This window comes from Myotis yumanensis, unplaced genomic scaffold (assembly GCF_028538775.1).
Source record: "Myotis yumanensis isolate MYYU_CA2020_CCGP unplaced genomic scaffold, mMyoYum1.0.hap1 SCAF_16, whole genome shotgun sequence".
NCBI lineage: Eukaryota > Metazoa > Chordata > Mammalia > Chiroptera > Vespertilionidae > Myotis > Myotis yumanensis.
The window spans coordinates 51,416,905-51,443,728 of NW_027223767.1; the positions used below are offsets into that span (position 1 = coordinate 51,416,905).

At 47.2% G+C, this 26,824-nt stretch overlaps 1 protein-coding gene across 3 annotated transcripts in view; it reads left to right on the plus strand.

The window, feature by feature from the left end:
- TNRC6C (trinucleotide repeat containing adaptor 6C) overlaps positions 1–26,824 on the plus strand; it is a 71,949-nt gene that overhangs the window by 8,798 nt on the left and 36,327 nt on the right. For 2 of the 3 annotated variants that reach the window (XM_070393421.1, XM_070393422.1), the window contains exons 2-4: positions 17,482–17,581; positions 18,337–18,358; positions 24,702–25,028. In XM_070393421.1, coding sequence (XP_070249522.1) covers positions 17,519–17,581; positions 18,337–18,358; positions 24,702–25,028 — 412 coding nt within the window. In that variant the 5' untranslated portion in view covers positions 17,482–17,518. Of the gene's footprint in view, positions 1–17,272; positions 17,582–18,336; positions 18,359–24,701; positions 25,029–26,824 lie in introns of those variants that run through there. The other variant, XM_070393423.1, reaches the window with a different exon arrangement.

Consider the following 26,824-nt stretch of genomic DNA (forward strand, 5'->3'; position numbering starts at 1 on the left):
GAGACCTTCCCCAGGGTGGTGGCCAACCATAATTCCCAAGAGGCAGCCTCCCTGGGGGGTTCCCGTCAGGTGTGAGGAGAGGGGTGTGGGTGATGGTCTCAATGTCCTCAGGGGGCACCTTGCACTGTCTTCTGGGGGTGCCCACAGGAAGGGCAGTTCCCTTTCCTGAAGCCCCTGGGTAAGTGCCACCAACCAAATGGTGAAGAAATAATGTGACATTTCTTAGGGACATTCGATAAAATTGTACCAAATAACGCCTGGTTGCCTTTCATAGATCTGGTGACTGTCTTCAGGTACGACCACGGCGGTCATTCTGGCCAACCCAGAATGTCCGCTTAGCAAGTGTTAGTCTCCTCGAGGGAGGGCTCTGTGGAAATCAGATCAGATTTTAAAAGGGTATTGTCAGCACTCTTTTTCTTGAAATCAATTTATGTGCACTCATAATTTAAGTACTCCTTTAGCAAAATTATTAAATGTGATTAATTTACTACACTGCCGGTTTAATACCCTTCAGTGGCAGAATTTTGATTACATAAATCCTGCAGCCTACAAAAATGGCTATTTCTCATTAATTTGTGATTTCCCAACTAAGTCTCAAATTAGTGGACATCAATTTCAGATTTCAGGATCGCTCAAAAGTTTTCAAGCCTTTTATTTGCATTTCCCATAACCTTCCCCTCCCCTTTTTAAAATTTGCTCTTTTCACCTTTTCAGGGTTTTTTTTTCTCATTTGTTTTGGGAGGTTGTTTGTTTGTTTGTTTGCATTTTCTTTCCTGAAACTTTGAGCTCCATAGATGGGTGGTGTTAAGGCCTGGTTTAGATGATCGGGTCTGCTTTCTTTCATTTCCATGTATTGTGTTCTAGAGCCTGTTTGCTCTGAAGATACAAATTCACAGCTGGAGAAAGGGTTCTGAACTTCATCACAGCTTAGCCTTTGCGTTCTTACATGTGCCAAGTACAGACTTCACATGTTACCTCACTTACTCTCATCGGTCGGTGAGGAAGCCGAGGCACCTGAGCTCTGTCAGCAGCTCATTCAGACCGAGGAGGCGTCCCACTGTGTGGGACCTAAGAGCTCTCTGGGGCCCAGACCTGATCTGCTTTAATTAAAAAGTTATCAAATGTTACATAAATCTCCTGCGTCTAATGGATTCACAGCCCCAAATAGAGTCATTTTGGGCTTTAAAACTCTAAAGGCAACACTGACTTTGATGTGTTTATAAGAAGCATTATTTAAATGTGAAATTCCCTCTTCTCCCTAACTGTCGCTCTGCGCCTAAAAAGCAGCCTGGGCAGGCGCGGGTCAGACGCACGGAGCTCTCACAGGTTTTTCCGCCCCAGCAGCAGGGTTTGCTTGAAGCATCATTTGACAATGTTACTGAAACAAATAAAGCTACTTACAGGGGTTCTAGTTCTGACCCACATGATACCAAGTGGGAAGACATGTCTGTGGAAATCTGAGTCACCTTTTAGCTCATGGGGAAGGCTGGAGTGCGCTGCCATTGATAAAGGAGCAGCATGTGAATGGGTGATGGCTGCCTTTCTTCCATCTAATTCAGCTGCTTCCTATTCCATCGAAAACCTCCGTTGGGAAGCAGTTTCCCTCACTTGACCCATTTTCCTTCCCCATTATATCTTCTTCTGGTTCCTCAACACAAAATGGGAAAGAATGCAGCTGTGAACCTGCAGGCTCGGGAGGCGAGGGACTCAGACCGCCTTTGGAGTGAGCGCGCGCTTTCCTTTCATGCTCTGGCTCGGGGTGGAGGGCTAGCAGCTCTGCTTCCTCACTTAGATTCACAGTTTCCAGAAGAGAAAGATGTTAAGTGCATGATTGGTAGAGAGACTTGTGGGTACAGAAAAAAATAGGTGTGGGGGTACGGATCTTGTTTAGGGGTTCGGACAATGTAAGGATGTTAGCATTTTAGTGAACATATGTGCAGTAAGCCTAATATTAATATATCCATATTTTTAAATGTCTCTGGACACCTAGGTCTCTTGATATCATTATCTGGTAATTTTTAACACCTCCATTAGTCACAGGTATGACATGCTATTCTGTGATAACGTTTACTTCACATCCATGGTTAAGGGGCTTAAATTGGCAACTGTCCTTGCCAGGTCAAATTCTAAATGTCCCAGCATTCCTAGCATAGCACCAGACTCCTTCATGGAACCTTCTCCACCTTTACTCATGTGAACGTTCTCTTCGCCATTGACACTCACGCCTTTGGTGACCTCGTTCAGTCCCGTGACTTTAAATGCCACACATACCTGAAGACTCCTGAGTTCTATGTCGCCAGCCTGGACTGCTCCCACATGGAGCATTTGCATATCCGCTCGCCTCCTCTACATGCTGCTTAAAGAGCACGTCCCCCTCACAGGCCCAGAACGCCAGGCCGGCTCTGGCCCCACGTCTTTCTGGTGCCCCCCCCCCCCCCATTTACCCGAGAGCACCGCATCCTTCTAGGCACTCCAGTCAAACCTTGGGTGTCCTCTTCCTCCAGCTCTCTCTCCATGCGTAATCCACAGGAAATCAGACAGGAGGCTTTTAAATAACCCGAGAACAAAGGAGAGATCACAAGGAACGTTAGAAATATTTTCAACTGAATTAAAAAAGGAAACACAACGTATCAGCATTTATGTGATACAGCTACACTGTACTCAGAGGGAAATCGTAGCTGTGAATGCCTGGCAGGACTCTCTGAAGTGCATCTTAGGAAGGACTGCTACGCTCACCATTAAAGAATAACGGCAATCTGTAAGACCCTCTCCCCCCGGCCCGCAAGGCAGAGCTGCCGAGTCCGATTCTTCAGGACTGAAGGTTTGGGTGGTCCTGTCATGTTGAGAACCCTGCCTGGCTGAGGTTCTGATTGAGGACAAAAGAAATGCGGGATGGACAGTGGAAAAGAAAGTCATGGACGCCATCATGGCCTCAGGACCAGGTACAGAAGTGAGAACTGGAGTAATTTAGCAAGTTTTTTCTTTGCTTGTTATATCTGTATGTTTAACTTTTTCCTTCTTCCCCTTATTTTACATCCAAATTATTGGGAGTTAATGTGACAGTTTAGCCTTTGAGAACAGAATATTTCGTGGGACTGTACTGAAGGTAAGGAGTAAGGAGTGTAGCAGTGATGGTTACGGTGGCTCTTAGGACTGTGGCTCCTCACTTTGGGGAGAAGGCAGAGCATCTTCATTTACGAGAAGATAGGTACATGCTGTCGGGTGCAAACTGTTGTCTTGATGCTCTATGTAGTTCAGTGTGGGGACACCGTCTATGGAAGCTGAGTGCCAAAGCAACGGACCGTGCCAGTCTCATTCCCAATCTGTGTAAATTCCAGTCTGTCTAAGCCCAGCCTGGTGATACTGGAGCTGGGGGTCAGGGTGTACGCCAGGGGCCAGGAACCTCAGGGTGGAGAGGAACTCTCAACATTCTGCCTACCACAATATGAAATAGAAATAAGGAATAAAAGGTGAGAAGATGGTTTTATTTATAGATTGTATACCCAGAAAACTCAAGATGATGAGCTAAAGAGTTACTTGATGCAATATAGATCACTCAGTAACCTGGCCAGATACCTACCAGCAGTAACCAGTTAGGTGATGCATGAAATATTGATACTATACATCAGCGGTTCTCAACCTGTGGGTTGTGACCCCTTTGGCAGTCGAACAACCCTTTCACAGGGGTCACCTAAGACCATCCTGCATATCAGATGTTTACATTACGATTCATAACAGTAGCAACATTACAGTTATGAAGTAGCAACGAAAATAATTTTATGGTTGGGTTACAACATGAGGAACTGTAAGGGCCAGAAGGTTGAGAACCACTGCTATACATAGTAACAAGAAAATATAAAATCCCTAGAAATGAGCTTAATATATATAGGAAATGAATATGAAGAAAAGGACAGTGTCACTGAGAAGAGAGAAAGAAACAGATTTTTCTCAAGCAGGAAAATCAAATCCTACAGTTTTCAGTTCAAATAATTTGCAGGTTTAAAGCAGTTCTAATTTTTAAAAAATACATATTTTTCTTTTGGAACATGACAAAATGGTTGTAAATTTCATCTGGAAGGATCAAAAATATATATATATATATATAAAAGGCTAAGTGTCCGTCTAACTGGTAGCTATGATGCGCACTGACCACCAGGGGGCAGACGCTCAACGCAGGAGCTTCCATGACACGCACTGGCCATTTAAAAATAAATGGCACCATGGACCTGGCGTCAACAAACCAATACTCGGCTTCCCCCAAGTGGGACACAGGCCCCGCTACCACCCCAGAGCAACACCCCACCAAATCACAGCCAACGCTGCCAAGACCCCATGGCACAAAATGCGGCCCACAACCCAGCCCAGCCTGGAAACGGTCGCTGTGGGCACCGGGTAATGACATCACGTAGCAATGCCTGGCTTCCTCTCCCTGATGACTAGCCTCCTTGGAGTTTCTTCAGCCCAGGAACACGGCTTGCTTTATGGCCAGGTGCAAACATTTTACACTTTAGCCAGATGTCTGTGAAGCATTTTCTCATGCCTCATCTCATTTGATCCTCACAGAAGTCCTGGAGTAGGTAGGTAAGAGACTTGGTAGAATCCTATTTTCTTTTCATTAGCCAGAAAATGAGATTTAGAAAGTTTAGAAACTTGACCCAACTGAAAAGAAGTAAGAAATGGGGGACCTTGAAAATGACTTCAGGTTTTCTCACTGCGCAGAATATAGTCAAACACTGATACAGGTAAATATTTTACCCTTTGTTCTCCCTGCGTGATCTATAATAATCTTCATGTTGATATTTACTGCTGTGTTGCTGACAATTACCTGTAAGAGAAGTTGGGGTGCTTCACTGGGCTGGAAAACGTTTAGCTAAATCAGAAAGCAGGTCTAATTAAGCAAATTTATTATCTATATCTATATATATAAAAGCCTAAGCGACCGTTAGGATGGAACAACTGGGGGCAGACGCTCAACGCAGGAGCTGCCCCCAGCCTGCAGGCCCTGATTGCCGATGGGGCCTGCCAGCCAGCCTCCCCGTCACTGCCCCTGGCCGGCAGGCCCCGATCGTCTGATTGGGGCCAGGCCCTCGGGCTGGGATGGGGAGCCAGGGGTGGGTAGCAGCAGACGCGGCCCCTTTCCCAGGGGGGCTGAGGGCCATGTATATAAAAGGCTAAGTTGACTCGCGCATGCGCGATGCATATAAAGCTCTTGCTGGTGCCAATTGCACGTGTGTGTTTTGTCATTGTCGATCGTGAATTTGGTTGATACTTCTATTATAGAGAAAGGGAAAATAGTGATATTAAAATATTTCTTCTAATTAATTTCCTTTCAATGTGCACTCTTTTTAAAGAGTAACGAGAGAAACTAGTGGTAACAAATAACCACAAATTTTAAAAACGGGAAGAATTAGAATCGTGTGGCCCTGGCAGAAGCACGCAGTTATTAATGGAACAGAGTGGCCTTCAGGCCCATCTGTTGTATGTGACTTTGATATATGAAGAGTCAGTGTCACAAATGAGTGGAGAAAGGAGGGGTCGCTTAGTCCTGGGTGCGAGTGGCACCCAGGCACTCTGTTCACTGTTTATATCAAAAGAGACCAGAGTAAATCCAGTGTCTACCATACACCTGAATGAATTTTAAATAAAGCATCATCTGTATATAAAAAAAAGGAAATCTAGGAAATAAAAATAAATTTAGGGAATATTTCTGCACTAAGTATTTTATAAAAGTTTTTCGTGGGATTTATAGGAAATGAATACATCTGAATGCCAAAAATAACTAAAGCATATTAAAAATGGGAAAAAATATAAACAACATGGTTAACATTTAACATATAAACTCTTATAAATTGATTTTAAAAATCCCCTAAGAACCCAGTGGATAGGCCAGGAGATATAAACAGTCAATTCACAGAAAATTAATTCATTCAGGGTAACAAATATGGGGAAATATGTTTATTAATGATCAAAGAATTGCCAATTAAAGCCAATGAGATACTTTTTCTATCTGATTAACCAAGATTACAAATTGTAATCTCAGTACTTGGGAGGGTATTTTGAAATAAGCACTCTTGTACTCAGCTAATAAAAATATAGATTATTAAAATGCTTTTGGATAACAGTTTGGTTATAAGTACTGAAACCCTTAATTACATCCTTTTGTTTCATTAAGGCTGCTGTGCTACTGGAAATCGCTCACGACAATAGTCGCAAGTACAGAACAAACTACACGAAAGGGGATTTGTGACGGAAATAGTGTAAAATGGGAACCCCCAAAGAAACAACATGGGAATTATTAAGAAAATTATTATCTATCCACACAATGACAGTATTGTGTTGTCATTAAAAACTATATTGTTGAAAACATATTTGTTTAGTGTGAGAATACCTTGTTATAAATGAAAAAAGCAGAATGTGAAATTTTGTATAAAGAATTATTTCAACCATCTCTAAGTTCAGCAAATGCCCTGAACTGAGCCAAGCTTCATCGAGGTGTAAGTTAGACGGTGGTCACCCGCCCCCAGCGGTGTGTGCAGTCAGCGGTGCCTCCCGCTCTTCCTCCTCCACTGCGTCTCCTTCCCAAACCAGCTTCTCTCCTGCAGGCCCCGCTGTCATCTGTTCTCACAGGAGCCGCTCCTGCGCTCCAGTGACTCCCAGTTAGAAACTGGCAGCTCCCCCTTTTCTCTTTGTCTGAGCATCTTTAGACTCCAAAGGGCTTGGTGATAACCAGCACCTTTCCCGGTCGGTGCTACTGTCTATGTCAGACTTCACAGGCTGCTTCCAGGGATCTGAAATGACACAGCTGCTTTTTCAGTGTTGGGCGCTCTTCTTTGAGCTGAATGTACATGAGCCTCCAGATGAATAACCATTAGTGGGAGAAGCACCATTAATTTCTCAAGGAAACTTGTACTTTTACTTGAGAGAGGCAAGGGTGTATAGGTAGTTGTGTGCTTACGACAGTTTCCTAATATGTAAGCTCTGTGAACCCTCAGGACGCACACACACACTGCAGAGTGAATTAGCACCGCATGGGCGTATCTCTGACCAGAATGGGTTCCTGCAGGTCCGGACTCATAAGCCAGAGGCCTGGCACACTGTGGCCAGGCGTTCATCAATAATTGATGCAGAAGTGATGGATGGACGTTTGAACGGCTGCCTCATCCTCTGAGCCTGACCTTTAAATGCTGATGTTCCTGAAGCCACTTTTCTGTCAGTTCTCACGCCTTCCCTGCTTGTTTTCCCCTGTGACTGTGGCTTTGATTTCTATCTCTACGTTGACATCTCTGAGGGTTTCCTCCAGCTGATTGGTTTCCTCTGAAGCCAGAAGGAAGTGTCTAGCTGCCAGCTCCCTGCCCACTTTAGTGCTCAGCGTCTCAGACTCACCTCGTCCTGCTCCGGTAGTTTTCTCCGTGAGCGATGCCGTCCCACCTAGTCCCACCGGGGAGAGACCTGGGTGCTTCTTGATGCCTCCCTCTCCCTTATGCTCATAGCCAGGTACCCACCAAGGGCAGTTCCTTCGCTCCTAACTATTTTAAACCCCGCTTTCTGTCCCCAAATCCTCTGCTGCTCCCCAGATCTAAACTGCCAAGTCTACACTCTCTTAGATTGACAACAGGAGCTAGTCACTGGTTTCCACTTGTCCACACACCCCTTATAGTCCGTTCTCTGCGTAGAATGGTCACATAAAAGCACAATATGATAATTATTCTCTTGCTTAAAATTCTTCCGTGGCTTCTCATTGTTCTGAGGATAAAAAACAAAACTTGGACCTAAGTCTCCTGATTAGACTTGCTCTAGCATTTATTCTTCCCCACTCCCATGCTTCAGGCCCACTGCTCATCGGCTCTCCCTCCCACAGGCCACTCTCCTTCCGCCGGCCTGTTGTGCCCCTGCCGGCTCAGCTCAGTACCCTCAGCACTAAGCTCACTCCCCTGGGAACCTTCCGAGTGCCCCTGCGCAGGCCAGCCCCGCCCTGTCCTTCCCATAGAATCCAGTTAGGTCTTTAACTTGGTGAAGTCTAGGTATGGCCTCGATATATTATTTCTGTCATCATAAAGAATGGCTTAATAGGAACTATAAAATTTGTCTTCTAAAATTTAATTAATTTTTACCCAGTGATTTCACAATGTAGATAAGCTTTGGTTTGTTATTTCAGGGGCACACTGTGTTTTATTTGTTCTAAGAAACACATTTCCCACCTTTAACGTGTCTGAAATGGATGTTCCTCTACAGACACTGGCATAGCATGGCGTTACGGGCAGCAGCTTTCTTTCTTGTGGTGCGTAAAACGATGGTGCGTCCTATATTTGAAGGCATCTTAGGTTAGATAAAATTTGGTTTTTGTAACCAATTCACTCTGGGAGATCTACTGGGGGCCTGGTGGTGCTCAGTCCCTCCACGGAGCGTTTCTAAGACTTCTCCTCCCTGTGCAGGGGGGCGGGCCATGCGTGGGCTCCACAGGCTTAGTTCTCCCTGAATGCATCTGCCCTTCTTCCGTTGGGAGGAAGCTTAAGGACACATGTAGAGACCCTTCCCGCAGCCTTCCTCGTGTCTAGCCATTCGCATGTGAAAAGCTCTGGCGAATTGGATGTGAGCAGAAATAGCTGAACTCCCAGGGCATGATCCAAAAGGAAGATTTACTCTCCAGTTCCTCTTTTTCCTCTTAGTGAATGAAAAGAATGTGGGGATGGCCTCATGGAACAAAGATAGCCGGCCAGCCTCTGGACTGGGGTCTGTTTGTTTGTTTGTTTATAATCCACCTGAGGATATTTTCCATTGATTTTTAGAGAGAGGGAAAGACAGAGAAACATCTATGTGAGAGAAACACATCGATTGGTTGCCTCCTGCATGCGCTCTGACCAGGTCTGGGCCAGGGAGGAGCCTGCAATTGAGGTACGTGCCCTTGACCAGAATCAAACCTGGGACCCTTCGGTCCACAGGCCAAGAGCCAAACCAAGTGGGGCTGGAGTCTCTGATACAGCAGCTCTACCTGTACTGTAACTAATGCATCGTCTCAGAGATTGTCTTGATTTGGCTTAATTTCCAAATTAGGAGTCCTTCCACCCTCCGTCTGGAGCAGACACTCTCGCCTTGCACTACAGCGCGGGAGGCGGTGTGGTGTGCTGAGCGCAGACCTCAGCTTGGTGGCAGCTCTGCCAGGGACTGTCACACTGGGCTGCTCAGTGGGATCCTCTGAGCTTCAGAGCCCCCCCTGTAACGCGCAGGTGATGGCCATTGCACCAGATTGTTTTGAGGAGGGAATGAGGTCATCTGTTTAAAAGACTTGCTAGCCCCTGCTGCGTAATGACAGCCGTTGCTATTATTAGTTTCCCTGAGGCCGCGCCTCCGCGCCTCACACTGTCCGCTGCCCTGGTGGTTTTTCCGTGGGACTTGTTACCCCTGGAGGATAGTTGAGACTTTGAGAGTTCCCTGAGTTTTCCTGACATGCTTTTGCCTGAAGGAGGTTTGAATGCGAGCTTTTGCATTCTCCCAGCACTTGGCTCTGTCCCTGTGTGCGGGGCCCCTGCAAACCCGCGGCTGGACCTGCCTGCTAGGGAGACCTCTCGAGGGAAGCCATTAGGACAGAGGAACTGAACTGTAAATAGTAACATAAAATAGTAACAAATATCTGCTAATTGCTTTCATAATGGGGCAGACTGTAGTTAGCTCTGGGTGCCTGTGTTGATCTGTTACTAGGTGCAGTCCCGTTAAAGTCCTTTCTAGACTTTTTTTTTTTTAATCAGAAAGCCAGAATGGTGGCAACTAGCAGTAGGTTGATGTTGGGGAAGTAATGGGAAACATTTGTTTTTTAAAGCTGCTTTATGAATATAATATTGGATACGCTGTTCTACAAGTTTACGTACTTTGAGTATTAGAGTTGATGTAAGACGGCGATTCCCAGGCAGTAGTTCAAGATGCAGAAATAATAATCTATGACTGGTAAATACTTACTAGTTACAGAGTATGTGACCAAGCAGGCCAGGGTCTCCAACTGTCCCGCACTTCACTGCTTTGTGTTTGTTGAAATGATGACTGAAGGCTAAACCTGGTTATGTAAGAACAGAATTGCAAATTACAGAGCACTTGTTTTTCTTAATTAGGTAGCTAGTTCCCACAGTGGTCGGCAAACTGCGGCTCGGCAAACCGCGGCTCGCGAGCCACATGCGGCTCTTGGGCCCCTAGAGTGTGCCATTCAGCCCTTTGAGTGTGGCTCTTCCACAAAATACCGGCTCTTCCACAAAATACCGACTTCTGCGCATGGGCCACGAAGTTTCAATCGCACTGTACGTGCTCGCCCGCACGTGGTATTTTGTGGAAGAGCCACACTCAAGGGGCCAAAGAGCCGCATGTGGCTCACGAGCCGCGGTTTGCCGACCACGGCCCTAGGAGCTCTGGCCACACTTTGTTTTTTATCCATATTAACCTGTTGTGTGTTTAAAAGTAAAATAGAAAAGTAATATTTTTTTCTTCGGTTTCAGTATAGAAACTGTTCATGCAGGCATTGGACTCTGGCACATACCCTTGAGACGTCTTTCTAACAGCCTCACAGGCCAGCCCTGGACTTGGCGGGCGTTTCCAGATGCAGGGCCGGGGGGAAAGGTGGTAGCCTCGCTTTCTGTCCTTGTCTGTCCCCTCGTCCAGCTTGTCACGAAGCTCTTCTGCCTGTCTGTGCATGTGCCTGCCCTTGCAAATCGGAATCGAACTTTGAGCACGGGGTAATTTAATGGCTCCTGAAACGGAATTACCGTTAACAGTCCTCGTAGTTCACAGAATTATATAGAAGTTTTTCATAAAAAGCTGCCTGCGATCATCCGCAGTCCAGACCTCATTGCTGCTGCCCGGCGGCGTTTCATCGTCTCAGTGGCGCGCCTGCGGTTGTACGGCCTGGGACTTGGTCCTTTCTCTTGTAATCACGAAGGAGAGCCTTTTCTAAATATACCCAAATGCACCTGAGTTTTAGACACAGAAATACTGTGGAGTTGAAAAAAGTGAGATTAGCCAAATTCAGGCAAATGGCTGAAGTAAAGAAAGCTTTAAGAATGTGGAAGAGCACGCAGAAGGAGGAACCACTGCCCAGGCTGCGTCCAGACCTTATTGGATGGAGGACATAGCTGTGACCCACCAGGTGGCAGAGAAGTCACTGAGCAGGGGTGGCAGGGAAGTGGTTGGATTGCCAGGCAAGGAGGGGGTGGGGCTGCAGGCCTTTGCTCCCACTGGCTCTGTAGCACCCTCTACTGGAAAAGCTTAGCATCGTGCCAGCTGGCAAAAAAGTGCTTCGGGGGCCCAGATCTGCTTTCACAGAGCGGCCAAAAAGCTGAGTGCGGAGCTGAGAAGCAGGAAATTAATACACAGCACCCTTCCCCACCTCCAAGTTCCTGAGCAGTTGGAAGTAGACACTTTTGGGGAAAGCATGCTTATCATTTCATTGGTTTAAAATGTTTCTAGCAAACAATGAAATCTTCATTTTTTATAACTCTATAGCTTGCACCCCAGGGCAGGCCAGCAGGGACTGCTATATGTGAGACTGCGTGGAGAGGTATTTCTCTTGCTTTAAGCATATTTACAATGCACATATTCAAGCATCATTCTATAAACGGACTGAAAATGGAGCAACATTAAAAAGTATAGTGTCATTTTCTGACTTAATTTGAGGTGGTGTTAAACTCAGAAATGAAATAAAGAAGAGGTTTCAAAAAATATTACTTATAACCCCTATGCTTGTAGTTGACATTTTAATACAGTGATACTAAAGCAATTTTTATAGTGGTTAAAACTGTCTACTGAAGCTGATTCATTTTGAGAAAATAGTGCTAAATCCAGTCAGCACTTGCTGAATACGCCTAAATTAAATAGATAGATAGTTGAGAAGCTGTATTTATCAGGGATCTCTGGGTCCAGAGTTGAACCCCATATCAGGTTTTCTTCTTACCTCGTTTCCATTGCTACTGAAACAGACACCAATCAAAGCAATGCTGTTCTCTCCAGCAGGAGCTGCTGGGAGTGGTAACTGGGGAGGATTGAATGTGCATGGACAGAGGAATGTATGAATAGAATATGACATTCACACCGCAGTATACTGTGGAGCTAATAGAAATCATAGATTAAATCTATCGATTGGGAAGGGATGAGGAAAGAGATTCCCACCCGCCCCCGCCCCCCAAATGAGTAAAGCAAGATGTAAAAATGTTTATAACATGATCCCAGTTTTACAAAACAATCCTATATAATAAAAGGCTAATATGCAAATTGTCCCCTCAGGAGTTCGATTGACCTGCTATGACATGCGCTCTCCACGGGGGGGGGGGGGGGGGGGGGGTGCGGAACAAAGGAAGGCCAGCAACCCGGGGGAAGGAAGGCCCTGATTAGCCCTGATTGCCAGCCAGGCCTAGGAACCCTACCCATGCACAAATTTCGTACACCGGGCCTCTAGTGATCAAATAAAATGCATGTAAAGATACATGGGTATGTATGTTCACACATTGATAGTGAGCGTGGAGAAAGGCTGTGGAGTAGTGGTTCACATGGGTCCTCTAGAAGGGAGGTGCAAAGAGTGGACCTTCGATGTGCATGTGGGGGAGGGGGTGGGTAAGGGGATGCCAAGTAAACGAGAAAGAAGACAAGTTAAATATAAATGTATATAAAATCTTGTGTATCTAAATGTAATTTTTAAAAGTTGAAATTAAAATTTAAAAATGAAAGTATCCCAACCTGATCATTGCTTTTCGTTATTCCCCTTGCAGTCTGACTATAAGCCCATCTCACAATTTCTCCACATAGAAAAGTACCGCTGGACTATATAGTTAACACCTATTAGTTTTCCTCTTACAGTGGGGCAAGAAGGTTTCCAAATCTAAGTTGATAATCTTTTTGCCAACCCTGAAAAGGCAGAGAGAAACTTATTAAATATCACTTGATCATTTCAGAAAAATAGCGTTTCCCTAGAAAGAAAGTGCACTGACAGCAGGTTTTTCCAGGATAACTTCCAGCTGAGATTGTGGGCCAGGAATCGGCACCAGCAACGCCTGGGTGATGACAGGCTTCTCTGTGCCACGGAGGCAGAAGACATGTCCGCCAAGGTGCTCGCAGCGCAGAGGACAGAGCGCGCTGCTGGTTCCAGCCGGACGCGCAGCCCCGACTAACGACTAACCGGGATGACGCAGCAGGAGGCCTCGCCCACACAGGCCCAGATGTCCTCGCGCTCTGACTGCGTCCCGTGCATCTCGCTGTTGTAATAGCGCTCATTTGTTTGACTCGTATATATGATTATCCTTGAAAGCATATGAACTCTGCCACGTTCACTCCTGAAATCCCAGAGCACTTATGATGCCCTTGTTCAGGAAATATTTGTTAAGAACCAACCCTCTTTTTGTCTCTGGTGCAAAAAGTGAAAAAATGCTGTAGTGAAAGCTTCAGCCACATACTAAGCCCAAATAGTGGAGCAGAAAGATACCACCACGCACATCATGAAATTTCGGAATTCTAGGGTTAGAGGCTTAGAAAGTCACCTAGAAAAGACCGGAAAGCGCAGTGGCTCAGCCTTCCCCCAGTAGGTGCTAGGTGTCAGGATGCGCAGCATGGCGCCTTCCAGGCTCCTTTTCAGCCGAGAACTCTATTCAACCAAGTCATCTGTGAAACCAAAAGGTCGCCGGCAGCCACTGTTAGACACACGGTCTCCAAAACTCACCCTCCCAGACACGCCTTCCAGACAGGGTACTTGAGGGTTCACAGCAAATCGAGGGCGTAACTCAAGAAGGAGGACAAGGGCATCCCAGGCGACTGAGCTGATAGGGTGGGCGTGAGGTCTGGCTGAGGAGTTTGCATGTGTGGTTCCTTCTGCTCAGTCTGCAAGTCCTCCTTCCCACGGTAGCAGTCTGGGTTGATAGAAATGGTGCAGCGACACAAACAAGTTTTATTTAAAGATAAAAGAGCAATACCGGCTCCAGAAAGCTCCACAAATGCCCAACAAGCATGGGAAAAGATGCTCAACATCACTAGTCATTAGGGAAATGCAAAGCAACCCCACAATAAGTCATCAAATTGATGAGAATAGAACGGTGGTTGCCAGGGGCTGGGGAGAGGGGGCAACGGGCAGTGTTGGACCGTTTTGCAAGATGAAATGCGTTCTGGGCTGTGTAACGGTGTGAGTGTGCATTCCTGAGCTGCTCGCTTACAGATGGTTGAGATGGTAAACTTTATGTGCATTTGATCGCAATTAAAAACTTTAAAATATAAACGAAGCAGAGGATATTAGAGCACTCTGGCAGGGTGCTCCCAGTCTAGAGTGAGCAGGTGGAGGGCCCGGCAAGAACTCGGAAACGCAGTGGGAGAAAGGGCCCATGTTCTTAACTGGAGGAAGGTGAGAGGTAAAAAACAATTTTGTCAGGAAATTAGTACAAGAAGAGAAGGAAAACAGTAGGAACTCTAGAAGGAACAGCTACACAAGAAGTAAAATGTAATGACAGTATGCTCCCCAGCGCTGTAGGGCTCATTTATGTATTCTTTAGGAAGCAAACGACATGTATGGGTTTTACTGAAGATTGTGATGGGGTGGAAGATGGGTTTATTGTAAGGACCACATCCATCACTATAGGGGTTACGTTGCTAATGTCTCCAATCGTTAAGTCAAGAGAGAGCAAACCCAAGCCAGGATTTGGAGATGTGGAGGGACGTGTCCCCTTCATGGTGGACGTGGGGGTAAGTGAGAAAGGAAGGCAGAAGAGAGGAACCACCTGCTCTCACTGTTCTTTTTAGAAGACGGGTCCATGTGTGGCCACAGGCAGAGCGGTAAGGAGCCCGGGGAGGGCCTGTGGGCGCTGGCAAGGGGTCTGTCTTGCTGTGTATCTCTTATGTTGTGTTGGTTTTCCCATGAGCAGGTATTACTTTGCAGAGGAAACTGTGATTCGATGTTGGTTTTTCAGTTATTAATGAAAAGTGGCAGAATTGTACGCTGAGAGTTAGAAGTAGGAGGAGTTACTACTCGCTGGGGGGAATTAGATGCAGCGTTTGGAAGAGCATACCTTGAGTTGTGCTTTGTCATATAATCACGAGCTCAGGCGGGAAAGTGTAAGAATCCTCCCACTGCATGAGCCATGAGCGCTTTATTTGCAGCATTTTATTTCACTGTTACAGTAAAACCTTAACTGTACTGCTGGGGGAATAGCTGGCTTTAATTAATTTAATTTTCAGAGTAATAGAATTAAGCAAAAACCATTTTCCATTTTCTATTGAGTACCTTTTAATAATGTAGTTATACTTGCCTACTGTAAGTTTAATATCTGGAGATAATTTAAGACTTTCATTGTGCTGTATGCAGATTAAGACAATATAGCAATGGGACCCTGGCCGGTGTTGCTAAGTGGTTAGAGCGTCGGCCCTAGCACTGAAGGGTCGCAGATTTAATTCCAGTCAAGAGCATGTACCTGGATTGCAGGTTCCATTCCCACCTTGGTCAGGGTGCGTGTGGGAGGCAACCAGTTGATATGTCTCTCTCTATCTCTTCACCCTCCTACTCGCTCAAAAAATCAATGGAAAAAAATATCCTCTGGTAAAGATTAATAAAACAAAACAAAACAAAAAAAGGAGCAATAGGGGTGGGTGACCACTACATGCCTGGTTTTTATTTGTTTACTTTCCAGAGCTGTGTGGTGCAGCTTGCTGGTATAGGACCAGCCCGTCACTCAGGGGCTGCCTGGGCCTCCTAAGAATATTGTAAATGTCGCCCTGGCTAGGTGGCTTGTTTGGAGCGTCATCCCGTACATCAGAAGGTTGCAGGTTTGATCCCAAGTCAGGGCGCATATGGGGAGCAACCAATCAATGTTTCTCCCCCTTCCTCTCTCTAAAATGAATAAAAACATATCCTTGGGTGAGGATTTTTTTTTTTAGTGTTGTGAATTCAGATTTCTTAGTGTCTCCACACCTTTTAACTTGAGAATATTCCTGGAAAGTATCATCTAAGATGGGTGGGGAAACTTTTTTTCTGCCAAAGGCCATTTGGATATTTATAACATTTGAGGGCCATACAAAATTATCAATTTAAAACTAGCCTGCTCGATTTGGTCAAACATTGAATTAGCTCACCCCTGAGCCTTGGCAGGGAGGAACGAAATTATTTTGCGGGCCTTCCATGCCCTCGGGCTGGGCGTTCCCCACCCTGCCCCAAGGCTGGGGGTCCCTCTCCCTGAAGAAGGCACACTGCAGCGCACTGGGTGGCAGAGCCGCCCCTGGTTTGCCCAGGCCAGAGCTGGTCTGCAGTCGCTGGGCAGCAGGAAGCACTGCTTGGAGCACAGGCCCAGCTCACCAGTGGCTTGGCTCAGAGGAACCGGGGGCCCTGGTGCAACCCTCCTAGTGGCCGGCTGCACCTGCCTGGCTCAGCACGCGGTGTGCAGAGGAAGTGGGAGCATGAATGCAGCAGGCATGGCCTCCAGGTGTCCTGGTTGGGAGGACCGTGAGGGACACGTGTCAGGGTGGGACAAGCAGCAGGAGGCCGGAGTGCAGAGTCTGTGCTGAGAAGGTCCCACTGCCAAAGATTCTGGTTTGGTTGGGCCGGGTGGAGCCCAGGAGTCTGTGTTTAGTAGGTGCCCCAGGATTCTGATGACTGGCCCCTGAGACAACACTCGAAGGAGTGGTGGCCTGGGCTGGACTGTTTGGAACTGTGTCTTACTCCATTTCGTACCCTTAGCCTAAGAAAAGGTTGGTGTTCAGGTGTGGGCTGAGTGAATGAGCTGCTGAGCCACCAAAGCAGAGGGCCTTGCAGCAGTATGGAGGCATGCCACCTCTTCTCCAAGGCCCTTAGACACGCAAAACACTGTCTGGCTCCAACTCTCCGAAGATAATGTGTGTTTATTCTTTGACTAGGGGCCCAGTGCATGAATTCGTGCACCTTGAAAGGAACTGTGGGCTGTAAGGCTGCGGTGGGCACAGGGGCAGGTCTCGGCCCATCCTCCATGCCCCCGCCCGGCCCCTCCTGCCATGGCCCCCGGTCCCCTCTACCAGCAGCCCCACTCCTGCCACCACCACTCCCATGTGCTGACAGTGCCGGCCCCACTCATACCCGCTGACGGCACGGAGCCATTGGAGCCGGCGCCAGCAGCTGGTGTGAGCGGCGGCTGCTGCCCCAGTCACCCCTCAGGAGCAGGGGCAGGTGGAGAAGCCCTGAGGGGCGATCGAGGCTGGTGCCACGCCAGCAGCAGGTGTGAGCACTGGGTGGGACTGGCACACAGGAGCAAAAAATTTTCAGTAACCACCAGAGGCTCCCCCTAATGACAGCGACCAATGTCCCGCCTTGGTCTGGCGCCCCCACTCACCTGCTCCACTATCCCGCCGCGGCCGATGCCTGCCATGTTCCGCGTGCACCCCCTGGTGGTCAGCGAACCTCATAACGACCAGTTGTTCCGCCATCCGGTCTATTTGCATATTAGGGTTTTATATAGATAGATTTAAGATGGACATTGTGCTGATGCCACTTTTTTTTCTACTTAATAGGGAGAAAGAACCAGAAACACAAAAAGAGGAACGTTTGATGGAAGAAAAGAAAAAGAAAAAGCAGGAAGAAAAGAAAAAGAAGGAAGGTGCTCAGAAAAAGGTTTGGCTGGAGTCGCTGCCTCCTTGTCTTTACGATCATCCCATGTCGCATTTGCATTGTCATGGCCATCACGTTACAGAATTGCATTCTCTTGTGGAAGTCAGGTGCTAAATCTGTAATTAGCCAAAAATAGTTATTGTGCTATGGAGTAGGTATTGTGCTATGGTGACAGCCATAGCGTGTCTGTCTTAAGGACCTAGAAGTGTAAGAGCTGTGTTTCAAAGAAGTTTGATTTCAGTTATCGGAAGTAAAGAATGTTCATACTATTCTCCTTGGAATAAACTGTCCAGAACAAGCCTGTCTAAGAGATGAGAAAAGGGCCATTCAACGGATTTTATTAGAAAAGTTAGAAACAATTTTTGCAGCTTTGGTAAATGTTCTTTTACAAACCCTATTAGTAAACATTAAAAATTAAAAGTCCTGAGTCATGCTTGAATTTATGGCATTTAATATACCAAGTGATGCCATTCATTTTGTTTTTGCCTAGTTTGATACAGCTTATAGTTTAAACTGTATGCCTATAGATTGTATTAAAACGCAGAGCTCCAATGAGCTCCCAGACAGATGTGGTTGCCTTTCAACCAATATTGGCATATAGTCAACAACTAGACATTTTTCCCAGTAATAACTTTTAATAAATGAACTGGGAAAATACTGTTTTTTAAAATTCTCAGTATTAAAGTCTGTTTATAAACTTTCATAGATGTGTACATCCTACACGTTATTCCTAAAGAGTTTCTGATTTTTTTTTTCAGGCTGCTGATCAAAAAACCAAAGGTAAGTTTATTTTATTTGCGGGGGGCGGCAATTTTATGGCAGTACCAAACTTTTTATGATGAAGATGACTTTTTCTTTAATTGATGGTTAAAAACAAAGACTCCAACCTCCGAATCTGCTTTACATTATTCACCACGAAATTCTTCCTTTATCACTGGGTTTACATCTGCATCTCATGGCATTTGTTTAACCTAAACGCCTAAAGAATGTCATGTCAGCTTTCTAAGCATTGCTTTATAATTTTCCTTTGGTTTAATTTCCACCAAACAGGATTAAACTGATCAATTGCTTCCATTTAAGAACAACTAAGGGATACTGAACTCTTCTAAAGCTTCTAATTTGTCTTTGCCAGCTATTTATAACAAAAAGAGAGATGCTTTTTATGTGTTCCCTCTTTGCTTATGAATATGTAAGATTTCTTTTTATTCTCCAAGTCCGGAATTTGCTCATCACTGTCTTAGTGGGTATTGGTGGAGCACGTGATGCTCACAGTGACCAGGCGTCCCTGTGGTTTGCTCACGATGAGCAAATTGGAAGCGCCACTCGAGCCTCCTCGTTTGTAACATTATTTTTTGTTCACATAAAGGCAGTTTCCAAGTTAGAGAAAGTTATAGTTTATGGCTCTAAAGCAGTGGTTCTCAACCTTCCTAATGCTGCGACCCTTTAATACAGTTCCTCATGTTGTGGTGACCCCAATTTCACTGTTACAAATTGAACATAATTAAAGCATAGTGATTAATCACAAAAACAATGTGTAATTATATATGTGTTTTCCGATGATCTTAGGCGACCCCTGTGAAAGGGTCGTCCGACCCCCAAAGGGGTCGTGACCCACGGGTTGAGAACCGCTGCTCTAAAGGAAGCTGACCTTTCTGAGAAAAAATGGATCAGAATACCTGCTTTCTTTTTAATAGCTTATTGAGTTATAATTGACATACAGTAAACCAAGCATGTCAAACTCAAAGGCTAACACGGGCCAAATAAACAAGGTTTAACTTTATGTGGGCCACAAAAAAAACAAAAGCGTCAATTTTCTTAGAAACGTAGGTTTATTTCAATAGAGACATGCTGAATACAAAGGGCTGAAATAAATGAGTCATCATTAACATAAAATAATAGAACATTTTAATAAAAATGAATATTTTTTCTTGAACATTCACTTACCAGACACTGAATAACTGCACAAATAAATGTAACGCAAATAAACCTATTTTTCTTGTTCTCCGAAAGCGAAATATTTCCTGTTGTGCAAGCCAAACAGTTCAGTCCAGAACTAATGACGTGGCCACCGGCTGCTGAAATATTCACTGCTGGTATCAGTGGAGAGAAATGGTGCACCTGCGCGTAAGGTGCATAAGACGCATAAGGGAAAGGAATGCAACACGATTATAGTAATCAGTCATTAGCGAACGTTGTAGTTCGTTATTAATAATTATGTATAACAGGATATTGTAAAAATTAAGTCACAAAATTTTTATTGAAATGTTTTTTACATACCGTTATATTGTATTTTTGCACAGCCTCAAAAATATTCTTTGTGGGCTGTGAGTTTGACATGCTTGCAGTAAACTGAACATTGAACTTAAAGAGAACAATTTATACATTTTGGCCTGTGCACACCTGTGAAACATCCTAGCAATCAAGACAATGCCCATAAGCCCTGGAAGTTTCCGCACACCCCTCCCCTGCCCCCATCCTGTGCACACCCCTCCCTTCCCCATCGGTGTGCAGGCTCTCCCTCCCCCCCCCCCCCCCCAGGGTGAAGGCCCCTCCCCCCATAGGTGTGCCAACCCTGATCTTCCCTGCACCATGGAAGCTTCTTTCCTAGACTGTCGCATAGACAGTGTCACACAACAGGGCCTGGGCTTCCTTCAGCGCTGGCACTCTGGAAAGCCATCCCTGTTGTGTGTGAGTAAGTCATTGCTTCTGTCACTGAGCAGTAGCCCGCTGTCTGGATACATCACTGTTTGCGGTGCCACCGCCTGGCCGTGGGCGATCTCTGGGTGTGCGCTCGTTTCCTCTGGTGAATCGTAGGAGGCGATGGCTGTGAGGACTGAGACAGTGCCTGCTGGGGCTGTCCTCCTGTGGGAACAGGCCAGAGGACACTTGTCCAGGCCTGCCTGCCCGCGAGGCCACTGGAATTGAGCACTCAGACCGCCTGTCCTACCGGAAGGAGAGGCTGAACTAGAGAGGCGAGGGCAGGGGGGCCAGCGCCTGGAGCCCTTAGAGCCCCTTGAGGACTTGAGAGTTGATCTTTTAGACCAGGGGGGCCAGGAGAGCTCCCAGTGGGCGAGGGACAGCATGAGGCTACATCTTAGGCTGCTGAGCGCCAGGCTGAATGGGAGTGACGGTGGGAGAGAGCCCTGGTGCGTGGAGCCCAGCTCAGACCCAGATGCCTAAGCCGCGGGGCCGGATGACAGGAAGGTCAGGTTGGTAGATGGAAGAGACTGGGCTAATCGTTTCATGAGCAGGTGCCTGCGGAACACCCGCTGTTTGCCCGGCCCTGTGCTGCTCGAGCTGGGGGGGAGATGCAGGAAAAGAGACGTGCTCCCCACTCTTATGGAACCTAGCGACTGACGGGAATGGCCACAGCGCCTGTCACAGCGCCGGGCGTCGTCACTGACCGAGATGCTGCTGTGGAGGAGGGGGCCTGAGCAAGGCCGCATGTGGGCAGGCATCCTGAGTGATGCTTGAGGGTCTGAGGGATGAGGAGAGCGTAGTGGCCTGGGAGAAGGGAGGGCTGCGGCTCCCCACACAGGGAACAGCACTGGCCAAGGCCGGCTGGCTGGAGGGGACATTTCAGGCCAAGACCACTGCAGCCTGCACAGCGGGAGCGGTGTCAGAGGCTGGGGGGCTGGGACAGCCTGGGCAGGGGAAGGCGCCTTTTCCTAAGAGCAGGACGAGGGCTGTCAGAGTCCATGTGCATGTGGCTGCTTTCCCCCCATCCCCAGCCTTCTCTCCTCAGTGTTGGAGTTGGCAAACTCGGTTCCCTCTCCTGGCAGGTGGTTGGAGTCCACACTTTTGGGGGGAAAGCATCCCAGGATTGTTGCTGTTCACATTTTCTTAAGGAACACACGATCCTTCTGCAGGGGCGGTGCATGCGTCCCGAGAGGACAAGCCCTGGGTGCTTAATTCCCCGTCAGCGTCCTTGTTTCTTGAGAGCTGGGTTTGCTGATTGCAGAGATTGTCGGTTCAGGACCCTGCGGCGGGGGGACTGCAGCTGTCGCTCAGCGGACTTCCCCTCGTGACTGTCCCTGTGCTCTCATCTCGGGCATCCCAGGTGACGTCACAGACTGAAAGGTCATGGAAAAGCCCACACTAATGCTCTATTGGCCACGTGGCTTTAACATAGGCTGTTACCAGATTTTTCTATTTTAATCTTCTCAATCAGTGGCTGTTGTTCAGAAACATTGCTCATGTGATGGTCGGCACGTTGTAATACCTTTTGGAGAAGTAACTGTAATACAGTAGATAGGAAATGTCTCTAAACAGCATTTCCCATTAGCAACAGACACTAAGTTAATGTAGTTAGTTGTGAATGAGTTCCTGCTCATTTTGAGTTGTGCTCCAAAAGTTGCCATGGTGACAGATCAGCCAGAAGCTGTCGACAGAACAAACAGAAGGCCACTGCTGTACCCTCTGGGACTGCCGATAAGCACGGCAGATGCTTGTCGCTCATAGTTGTCCTGCCTGCGTCTCATTCTAAGGGGATTTCTCCGTCCAGCATTGCGGCAGGTTGCGGGAGACAGTGGAGGGGTGGGGATATGCCTCGGGATCCCTGGCAGCTTTAGCAGGAGAGCAGTTCTCTCTGATAGTCACATTCTCAGTCAGTCATATATGTCTGATTACATGTAAATTTACAATTTTAAGAAACTCCGTATCTTTGAGTATATATTCTGAAATGGATGAAATTAATGCAAGATTTTTAAACATTTTTTCTTTCATTGTCTTGTGTTGTATCTGCATAAGAGAAATTCCATGCTTTACATACAAAACTTCTTAAGTTCTAAGATGCCATCAATTATAGGACATACCATTGATTTAGTAATGTTCTGTTGATAGAGTTTGAAGGTGAATGAGGAAACTATATTAAATTTATGTACCGATTGTAAGATGCATCCAAATTTCAGAAATAAGACGTGAAGATGTGTGGGCCAAAATGTCCCTCTAGGTTAACATCTACACTAATAAAAGACAAACATGCAAATTGACTGTACCTTCACTATGCCTTAAGCCACGCCCACCAGCCAATCAGAGTGACTATATGCAAATTAACCCAACCAAGATGGCGGCCAGCAGCCACGGAGCTGGAGCAAGCAGGAGGCTTGATTGCCCCAATGATGGAGGAAGCCAAGCTTCCCGCCTGCTGCGGCGGCTCTAAGCTCCACTCAAAGCAACAAAGTTTCAATTATAGGAGATAAATAAACCACAGATACCTGCTTTCAGCCGGCCGTAGCCACAGAGCTGGAGTGAGCAGGAGTGAGTTGCCCCTGGCGATAGAGGAAACCAAGCTTCCCTCCCGCCTGCCCTGGCCGGCTCTGAGCTCCTCTCAAGGCTACAAAGTTTCAATTATAGAAGGTAAATAAATCCCAGAATAAAAAAAGAAAAAAGAAAAAAAAGGAGAGGCTGGGAGCTTCTGTCACCGGGGGGCTTGGCCAGCCTGAAAACGGCTCTCAGCCCCTCACCCAGACTGGCCAGGCACCCCAGTGGGGACCCCCCCCACCCTAAAGGGGGTGTGGCCAGCCTGAAAACAGCCATCAGCCCCTCACCCAAGCTGGCCAAACCTCCATGGGGTGAGGGTCCCCAATGGGGGGGAGCTTGACCAGCCTGCAAATAGCCATCAGCCCCTCACCCAGGCTGGCCAGGCACCCCAGTGGGGACCCCCACCCTGAAGGGGGTGTGACCAGCCTGCAAACAGCCATCAGCCCCTCACCCAGGCTGGCCAGGCACCCCAGCGGGACCCCCACCCTGATCCAGGGCAAACCAGCCGTCCCCCACCCCCACCCATGCACCAGGCCTCTATCCTATATAATAAAAGGGTAATATGCAAACTGACCCTAACAGCAGAACAACTGGGAAAGACTGGTCACTATGACACTCAATGCAGGAGCTGCCCCCTGGTGGTCAGTGCGCTCCCACAGGGGGAGCTCTGCTCAACCACAAGCCAGGCTGACGGCTGCCAGTACAGTGGTGGTGGTGGGAGCCTCTCCCGCCTCCTCAGCAGCACTAAGGATGTCTGGCTGCAGCTTAGGTCTGCTCCCCGCTGGCAAGTGGACATCCCCCGAGGGCTGCCGGGCTGCCAGAGGGATGTCTGACTGCCAGCTTGGGCCCGATCCCCCAGGGAGCGGGCCTAAGCCAGCAGGTGGACATCCTCCGAGGGGTCCCAGACTGCAAGAGGTCATAGGCCAGGCTGAGGGACCCCCCTCCCTGAGTGCACAAATTTTTGTGCACCGGGCCTCTAGTTCACCAATAAACAGCTACTTTTAGAGTGTCCCTCTAACCCAGCAATTCTCAACCTGTGGGTCACGACCCCTTTGGCAATCAAACGACCCTTTCACAGGGGTCGCCTAAGACCATCCTGCATATCAGATATTTACATTACGATTCATAACAGTAGCAACATTACAGTTATGAAGTAGCAACGAAAATAATTTTATGGTTGCGTCACAACATGAAGAACTGCCAGAAGGTTGAGAACCACTGCTCTAACCCATTGCAGGCCTTCCTGTCAGCATACATGAGGCTAACGGTGGTGGCCTCTGACATTCTAAGTGAGGGGTGTCCCAGTATTGTTAACGCCATTAGGAGGAAAACACAGTGGAATACCTAGCTCGTACCACATACCCTGAGGTCTGGTGGATGAAAGATTTAAATGGACTAGTTGCTAACAAAAACCCCTGTGTTCCTCACTACAGTTCAGCCAATGAGTATAGAAACCACTCCAGCTACTTTAAGCAGAAATGAGTTTAAGTACAGAAACTTGGGTGCTTATAAAATCACTAGAGGACCCTGGCCGATTTGGCTCAGTGGATAGAGCGTCAGCCTGCGGACTGAAAGGTCCTGGGTTCAATTCCAGTCAAGGGCACATGAGAACTGCTCTCCGACTAAGCACTCATCTCCCAGATGAGGAAACTGGTTCAGGAGCCACAGCCCAGATGGCGATTACTTTATAGGAAACTGGCTCTCATCCCGGAGCCTGACTTCAGGCCAGTTCTCTTCCCAAAGCGCCTCATTGTCATCTCTCAGTTGTTTTGTTTTTTTGTTTTGTTTTGTTTTCTTCGGTTTGGGTTGGGTTTAGGAGGTGTTACTAAAGTGTTGGGGTCTTTTCATTTTGTCCATACAGTGCCAGAACCTACCAAGACCTGTTCCAGCCAGCCCCAGCCTGCCGGTACCGGGACCAGTACTTCCACCAGCACTCTCTCCAGCAGCAGCAATGGCAAGCGCGCACCTGCCGGCGGCCAGCAGCCAGCTGTGTCCCGCTACCTGCCTCGTGAGGTGCCTCCGCGCTTCCGCCAGCAGGAGCAGAAGCAGCTATTGAAGAGGGGCCAACCACTGCCCACGGGGGCTCTGACCAGTGCGAGCCCCACCCAGGGCGCTGGGCCTGCCGGGGTGAGCCCTCCTCCCCTCCCTGGAGCCGGAGCGCAGCCGCAGCCCAGCAAGCTCCAGCCAGGTGAGCCACGGAGGGTGGCTTCTCATCTGGGGCTCGTGTGCTGCTTCCCACTCGGCGGCCCAGGAATAGAAATGGACACCTTTGGGTCCATAGTCAGTATATACATATGATAGAGCTAGCTAGATGATAGATACATAGATAGATAGATAGATAGATAGATAGATAGATAGATAGATAGGTAGATAATAGGTAGATAGCTAATTGATAGATAATAAGTAGAAGATAGGTAGAATTCATTTCAGTTGGATTTTGAAGTTTAATTCTGCTTCCCCCTACTTATTCATATGAGTTATTTCTCATGTTTTCAGAGGCATTAGTGACTTTGTTGCTCACAGAAAGCAAAGGTCTGTCAGCAGGCCAGTGACCGTCGGCAGTGGGCAGAGCCCTGCGGGAGACTTCGCAGCAAGGCCCTCGCTGGGTCATTAGGAGGGCGCAGGGCCGCACACGTTCTTTGCAGGGAGGTGATGGCATTGAATGGGAAGTGGATGGTTCTAACTGTAGCGTCTAACCTTAAAGCCAAACCTGCCGGCAGCTTGGCGTGCAGTGTCTCGGGTTCTGACCCACCTGCTTCTGCTGGCGTCTCTGCCTGCAGCCCCCTCCAGCTGCTCTTGGCTCCGGGAGAACTGCCGCTTGCCCCCTCGCTTTCCTGCTTCCAGAGGTGACATCTCCTCTGTCGCCTGTTCCCGACTTCTTGACCTCAGGAATTTAGATTTAAAAATGCTTTCCTGGAGTTGTAGCGAAGGTTTTGGGAGAGAGCAGAGTACCTGTGGGAACCGCCACATTTCTGTGGTGCCCTTAAGTCTCTCCGCTTTAACAGTTGGCAGGGTCCTGGCGTGGGAACCAGGCTTGCTGATGGCAGTGAAATTCAGGTCTGTAACTGGAGAAGCAAGGAGGCTTCTCGTATTAGATTGGAATTTAAAAGAAACATGTCACAGATCATATTAATATGTTTCTCTTTCATACACTGACTTAATATGGGGAATAATTGCAACATGACACAAAAGTATTTATAGTGTATTTCTCAAAACCGAGACTTTGTGGTATATTCGGAACAAATATTTTTAGACAGCTTTGCTATGTCTCTTCAAATAATCTTGACTCTCCTTGCTAAATTCCTGGTCAAGGGGATGTAGGTCAAGAGAGAAAAGAAATTGTCAAACATACTCATTTAACAAGAATATAATTCCCCTACTTCACTGCAAGCAGTTGGTAATCAGACAGATGGTCACTCCTGGTGGTGTGGCTCAGTTGGTTGAGCGTCCTCATGTGCGCTGAAAGGTCACTGGTTCAATTCCCGATCAGGGCACATGCCCACGTTGGGGGCTTGATCCCCAGCAGGGGGCACGAAGGAGGCAGCTGTTGGGTATTTCTCTCCCTCTCCCTTCCTCTCTCTCTCAAATCAATAAAAACATACTTTTTCAAAAGCATATGGTTACTTTCTGCACTGGAATACGGTCCTCGGGACAGCCTCACAGAGACAGAAGCTGTGCAGTCATAGTCACACCAAAATAGGGTGCCGCATTTTTTAAAAACAGAAAAAGAAATGTCCCAGCCTGCTTTTTCCTGGGCTTGTCTCGTTGTTATATGATTCGATGCCAGTATTGCATCAGTGTTTTCATCAACTGCTGTTGGTGCAAAATTTTGCTGGTATCTACTCAAATAAGAATAAAATAAGAAATTTTTTCAGTAAAATTTTTTTTATGAAAATGTTTTTTAATAAAACATTTGTCTCTGTAAGTATATTTCTAGAAAGTTATTCCTAGTTTATTATATAAATATATGTATATGTATATAGA